This window comes from Apaloderma vittatum, unplaced genomic scaffold (assembly GCF_000703405.1).
Source record: "Apaloderma vittatum isolate BGI_N311 unplaced genomic scaffold, ASM70340v1 scaffold8672, whole genome shotgun sequence".
In the NCBI taxonomy this organism is placed as follows: domain Eukaryota; kingdom Metazoa; phylum Chordata; class Aves; order Trogoniformes; family Trogonidae; genus Apaloderma; species Apaloderma vittatum.
In genome coordinates, this window is record NW_009704132.1 from 1,107 (window position 1) to 8,142 (window position 7,036).

Consider the following 7,036-nt stretch of genomic DNA (forward strand, 5'->3'; position numbering starts at 1 on the left):
GGCAGACAGGCAGTTGCATCACTCCATGTGTGGTTGTGTGAGGACACAGTGTTTCAATGCACTGGATTTTTTTCTGTCCCCTAATTGTTCAATTTTTATTGACGTTTACTCCTTTTTTTTTTGTTTTGTTTTTCTCCCCTGTTTCATAGCGTTGTAGAAGACCTGTCCTCCCCAAAACCTAAAATGTGCTAAAGTTGCCCTCTGGAGCAGTTTGCCACTTTGGTTCCTTCGTGCCTTGCTGTGGACGGCGTGGCGAGTCCCTGCTTTCCAGCCTGGGGTAACTCTGCTTCTGGCATCAGGGATTGAGTTGGAGCTGCAGCCATGGACCAGTGTGGCCACCATCACCCAGAACCGCGGTCACCTTTCAGCGGTGGCCACAACCACCAGCATTCCCCGTGTTGGTGATTAGGTGCAGTGAACTTGTTTGTGTCCATCCCTCTCTGCGGTACTCATGGGCCAGTGAGTGGGAGTATTTTGACTCTTCAAATGATAAAAATTCAGTTCTCTGTTGTCTCGTGTCCCTGTGGTTGGTGAAGCAGCTTTACAGTCCAGGGGTGTCTGTGTTTGTGCTGAGTTGGAAGTCTTCTCAAAGGACAGTATTTCAGAATTCTACCTTCATGGGACCCACCTGATCACCCGTTTTCTTCTCACACTGCAGTGGCTGAATGCCTAACAAAAAATGCCTAACAAAAAATGCCTAACAAAAAATACAGTGGCTGAATGCCTAACAAATACAGTCGATGAGATCATTTTTTATTAAATATATCTTTGATTTTATGTGGCTTTGGTTAAGTGTTCTTTTCATTTTGATTAATGTCATTGAAGTCAAAACGCTCTGCAGCAAAATACTGGTTTAAATTATTCTTTTTCAGGAAACAGTTTTCTGAAGCCAGGTCTGCCCAGAGGAAAGAGGGCAGGGGGAATGAAAAGTGGGTACTTTTTATCTGGATACAGCATTTTCTCCCAAATTAACTTTGCAAAAACACTTTAAAAATTTTTGTGCCACTTCCCATAGGAATGTTGCACAGCTGTAAACTTCAGAAGCCGTGAATTTGGTGCATTTGGTATTCTGTAGACACTGGTCCCATCAGGTCTGCTTTGTATGTCTGAGCATGCCTGGAGGAAGGCAGGGGAGGTTAGACTCCACGCTGACTTTCTTCTTCCTGTTTCCGTTTTCGTTTTTTTTTCCCAGCGATTTCTGTTTACCCCTGCGGATACATCTCCCCTCCAGGCCTGTTTAACTGCCCTGTGTTTACAGACTTCTCATCCGTGCGACTTGTCGAAAGCCATATGGCAACTCTCACAGCCAACAGTGGATTTTCAGAGGAAGTTCTCTTCCAACTTTCTGCTTGCAAATTCAGATTTTTCAGTCTAAGAATGAAATAATTTTTGATTTATATGCGATTGGGAATTTTGGTCTAAGCACTTCAGTTTGCCTGTTTCAGGGCTGCATTGAGACCTGCAGGAAATCCTTTGGTACCTGGAGACCCCCTGTGAGCAGCTTGGTGGGTTGTGTGCTCGAGGAAAACAGAGATGCTCGATTTCATTATGGCAAAGTCAATCTAAATACACTCATCTGGTTACAGCCTGGTAACTTATAAAGAAGCCACACACCTCACAGAAGATTTCTTTTCAAGTGCTAAAATTTAGGAAAAGCTAAGCCACAAGTTACGTGTGTGCCTGGGTTCAGGTGTCTTTGTTAGATTATATCAAAGTTATAATTTGATTCCATCATTTTCACAATAGCAGCTCTTATATGGGTAATGCGTGCTGCACATTGCCCTGGAGCACAGCTGGTTTGAGTTAGAGGAATATCTGAAATCTCATCTGTGCCAGCAATTCCCACCCAAGCCTCTTGCTGCATACGAATGCTTCGTTAGCTCTCCTAAACACAGAGTGTTTATCTCCCTTGGATCAAAACCATGCTTGCTTTTAGATAAGGACTGGGTTTTGGGTGCTGCTGGCAGTGAGGAGGATTGAGTGCCAATGAGCCCAGTGTTCCTGCAGAGCATTCCTCATTTTACAGATGTGGTCTGGGCTGCATCAGAGCTCTGAAGCAGTGCTGGGCTCTTCACCCCAGCTGAATGAAGCCCGTGGTGGATGCTCACCATGGGACAGTCCAGCCAGGACTTAAAGCCAGTCCAGACTGGCTTTAGCTGAGGAAGAGCCATCGTTGGTATGTTCAATGTTCTGCAGCAGTGTGTATACCAAGGATGGGATCTTTGAAACTGAGGCACGGCTCCCTTCAGGCTTTTTAAAACCCTAGCCATTCTGTAGCATTTTTTAGCCACGGTATCTTTCCTTTATATTACAAAAAAATAAGTAAATTATAAACTAAAATTTAGTTTTATCAAATTCCTGTGATCTTTACAGCTGGGAGAAACTGCTGAGTGGACCCTGAGCGCTGTGAATTACTGCAGGTGGAAGAAGAGCTGGAGGTTTCAACATTTGTGGCCCTTCAGATGGCTGATTAGACCTAAGAACTGGAGTAATTTTCCAGTTGTTGGTTGCATTAGTGAAAATCGTGGAGTGGTAAGACTTTGGAATAAATTGCCCAGAGACGTTGTGGCTGCTCCCTCCCTGGATGTGTTCCAGGCTGAGTTGGACAGAGCCTTGAGTAGCCTGATCTAGTTGAGAGGCGTCCCTGCCCATGACAGGGAGGTTGGATTAGATGATCTCTAAGGTCCCTTCCAGTCTAGGCCATTCTATGATTCTGTGATAAACCTAAGAAAAATAGGCATTGCAGAATGGGCATTGACAAACGATTTTGAAGTTGTTTTCGGCATTAAGCATCTGTGTACTGCCATCCAGTGGGCACCTTGGCTCCTTGACCCACCTCTAATGGCCCAGCACTGCACGGAGCTACTGCCCATCCCGGTGCATTTGCAGTGAAGGTGGGGGGACCCTCACATGATTAGGAGTTCCTAGTGCCTCCCCCGCTCTGTCGCAGTGGAGAAGTGGGGTTGGAGGGGTGACAGTACCCTGGGGATGTCACCGGTTGTCAGCAGGGATGGCTTTCCAAGTTCGCAGCCCTGCATCACCCCCACCCATTCTGTGCAGCCCCTCTGAAGTGAGAAGCCCCAGGCTGTGCACGGGAGCGTGTTACAGAGCTCCCTCGAAGACTGCATCCACATTATTTAACCAGTGGGTTTATTAAAAGGTATTTCCTACTGTCATATAAATTCAACTAAACCAAAAAAAAACCCCAAACAAAAAAACAAACAGAAAAACCACAAGAGAAAATTACATTGTTCACTGTGCCAAAATACTATAGGCACCTTCAGGTGTACTTCGAGAGGACAGCCCTCCACGCCAGGAAGCTCAGGAGATGCTAAGCACGGAGACTTCAGTTGTGTTTTACCTGATGGTCTGTTCAGATCCTAACTTTTGCAGGTTGCATATTTACTTTCCTGCTCCATAATTTCATTTTTAATGGCTATCACTTGTTCCTCTAGTTGTTTCAGTTGCTCTGCCTTGTCTTGTTTGGTTTGATTCAGATCCTGAAGCTTCTTCTCCAAATCTGGAAGAGGAGAGACATGCAACAATGCTCATATTTGTTGCGTAAGGAAAATCCAGGGCTTAATAGCATTTATTTTCCCAGCAGTTTTAGAGACATTAAGCCCATTTCAAATGGGGAATGTTATATATGAAACTGGAGGGGAAAATCTGGCTTACAGATAGTAAGGGAGACGTGACAGCCTTAAAGAAATTAATTTCTCAGCATATGCTTTTGTCCAGCAGCTAGGATGGGTCAGGACACAGAGCTCTTAAAGGAGTTGGTTTAAATGGAAACATTCAGTGTGTCCACAGATGTGTGTAAAGCCTAGACAAATGGGGTGTGATGAGCTTAGGTTTCCCTCGTTTACAGGAATGTTTTCTGCCGGTGTGAAGTGACACCAGTGTAAACATACTGGTAATGAGTCAAAACATTATTCACTGCCTGTTTCCAACGCACTTATCATGCGGGCATTTGGAGTGACTGGCACGCTCGTAATGCTTCTCCTCGAGATATATGCTCAGAATACTTATTCAGACCCTGACCTGAGTAATTTGCTCCTGAGATGAAGTTTCTGCTTCAGTTTTGCTGATGTTACATGGTATTTTCACGCATCGAGCCTGGCAGGATCCTAGGCCCAAGGATTCCCAGGGGGAACGCTCAGACCTTCCCTACGAGCAGAATTAGATTCCTTGCGTGCAGCCACATGAGATGTGTTCTTCCTTTTTGTGACTGCTGCCAGTACAGCTGTGCGGTCTCTGCTGCCCACAACCCCTCTGCCTCCTGTCCACAGCCCTGCACATCCAGGGCGCATTGGCTTCAGCCAATATTTATACCTGGTTTGTTCTGCCATTGCAAAGAGATAATGTCTGAAGGGGAACAAGTATGGACTGATGTAGCTCTGTAACACCAGCCATCTCTCAGGTAATGTAAAGAGACAGAACGCAGAGGAAAGATTTAAGGTCCAAATGCCCAAATAAAGTGCATAAATCAAAGGCTTCCAGCTAAATTTGCAACCAAGTCTTCTTATGCAGATTTTGCGCTTGTCCTGATTTTAAATTGTCTGAATCAAATCACTGCAAGTCCCGGTGTGGACACGTCTTAAAATCTGCTTATAGCAACCAATTTTTGTCAGAAAAAGTACATAAGCCAAATAAATTCAACTACTTTTAAACTGTTTGAGTAGCTTCAAGCAGGGATTTTCACTAGTTAAGTTGTTTTAAACCTGACTTCAGGTGAACCTTTTCTGTTAGTGTCTGTGGGCAAGGACTTTTAGGAGTTGAATTCATGACTGTCACCATTTTCACCGCTTGCTATGGAAGTGAGAACACCACCTGTTATTCTTTTAATTTTTTTTTCAGTCTCTTCAGCCAGTTTTTCTGCTTCTTCTTTCAGCTGCTTCACTTTTTCTAGTGTTACTTTTTGAGGTCGTTGGGCTTCTAGCTTTTCTTGAAGAATTGTGTACTTTCTTTTAATGTCAGCAAATTCCTGTAAGAAAATGCCATTACTCAGTTTAAGAGCATCTCATAATTAATACTGAAGGAGATTTTTATACTTTTTCTGAATATCTTCTTTGAGCCAAACTTTAAATCTCTCATTCTCTTAAATCTTAAAAAATACCCCATAATGAGTGTACATCAAACAACATTTTACAAGACCTGATAGAAATCAATTAAAACAAACTACCAGTGGAGTAATCTAAAGGGGTGGAGGGTGAGTATGTAAAGAAAGTACAATTTAAGATTTTTAAAGCCTACATTCTTTTTACTCTTGATAGGGCTTCTCTGTAAATTTCATTTTGCCATGAGGCTTAATTCAAATTTAATGAATTATCTGTAGCAACACTGGGGTTTTTTTATGTCTTTGCCTGTAATAATATTTACTGGCTAATCTTCTCCCTACTGATCTATGTTGCTGTTGAGGCTGCAGTCTAGATTTCAACTAGGTTTCTTATAGCCTGCAAGCTTGCGCTGTGGGTGCCTGGTTCTCCTTGCAATTTTAGCAAATTCTGAGCTGCATTCTCAAAAATTTGAGCTACTGAAAAGCATATAGACAACCAAAAACTCCATGTAACTCCCACAGCAATTTCTTCTGAAGAAGAGTGGCATGAGATGAGTGGTCAGGCTGCTTTCACCACTCAGGTCTTTTAATATCTGGTTTTGTGATTTGTTCTGTTCTGTTTACTGGCGCCCATGGTGACTATGAGTCTTATACACAGTGCAAGGGAAAATGTCGTGGAGTAGCCAGAGAAATGTGTATGTTTTCTTTCATGGAAGAAAACAGAAGTGTTATATGCCAGAAGCCTTAAAATAAAAAAGAAATTATTCTTAACCTGTGACATCTCGCACTGCATGGCACAAGGAAAGCGGTAAAAGTTTTGAGGAGAGCAGGTTAACAGAATTACAGTCCTGAAAGAAAAATACTATTAAAGATGGAGGGAACATTTCTTCCCTTTACGTGTGACAGAAGGGCTTACATTTTCAATATTTTGGGCTCGCTTGTGTGCTGCTTCTGCCCCAGCTCTTGTCTTTGTAGCTTGATTCTTGTTCATCAGCATTTTTGCCTGTAATGTGGCTATTTCATCTTCCATTTCAGACTGTTTTGCTGACAAGTCATTTAGTGTGTCATTTGTCTTGTTCACTTGGTTCTCAGCCTAAAAGAGAGCAATTGAAGCCTGTGGTTTCTCATGCAACATCCATCCAGCTTGCAGAGTGTGGTAAATGAGGGAAATTAATGCCAACCAATTAAGAAGAGGAGACCCTTAAATGTTATGGATTGGTGTCATATCTGTGCTGCATTCTGCTTTTTTTTAATTTAAGTTTACATTAAGGAAACTTGTGCTACAAAGTAGCCTTTTCTAAAATGTATGTAGTAAATAAATTAAAATAATTACAGGGAGATACCTGTGAGATTTGTGTTCTGATGCCTCGTACCTCTTCATTTAACTTCATGAAGGTGTTCTTGGAGTGTCTTTGGGACTTCACAACATTTTTTAGTTCATTATTAATTTCACCCACAGGCAGAAGAGCTTTAGCTGCTTTGCTAAAATGGAAAAATACAAGTGTGTATAGTATCATGGTGTGGAGAGCTGAGCAGGAACACCTTTCAGGTGCACCCATGCTCACATGCAGAGATTCCCTCAGGTCTAACAACAACCATTCAAGTGGTGGTTCATAAGCTGGCAAAGCAAAACCTAAGTGGGGAGCTTTGCGCAGGAGAACATGAGCTGCTGTATTAAAGGTGAGGCTGGATGCTGCAGGCTGCCTGGTGGTGCACTCTGCTAGTAAGGAAGACCCATGGGTATACCTATTTTCTCCCTCCCCAATTCCTGCTTGTTTCTCATCTATGCTTAAACCTCCCAGTAAACCAGATGTAATGCTCCACCAGGTCCAATGTGGAAATAAGTAGCTGCTTTGGCGTCTTTTACTCAGCAGAGTCAGAGTCAGAGGAGCCAAGAGCTGGCGGGAGCTGTCTCCTTGCAGCATGTCAGCTCCTGCAGCCTGAGCGGTCATGGCTCATTCCTTCTGGAGGGGGCCCGGG

General features: G+C 43.2%; 1 protein-coding gene across 1 annotated transcript in view; it reads right to left on the reverse strand.

The window, feature by feature from the left end:
- Window positions 1–3,380: 3,380 nt before the first annotated feature.
- Window positions 3,381–7,036, reverse strand: part of LAMB4 (laminin, beta 4) — a 43,440-nt gene continuing 39,784 nt past the window's right edge. Inside the window, exons 30-33 of the mRNA XM_009864910.1 lie at window positions 6,400–6,538; window positions 5,973–6,149; window positions 4,831–4,984; window positions 3,381–3,520 (exon numbers count right to left, since the gene is read on the reverse strand). Coding sequence (XP_009863212.1) covers window positions 3,381–3,520; window positions 4,831–4,984; window positions 5,973–6,149; window positions 6,400–6,538 — 610 coding nt within the window. The remainder of the gene's footprint in view (window positions 3,521–4,830; window positions 4,985–5,972; window positions 6,150–6,399; window positions 6,539–7,036) is intronic.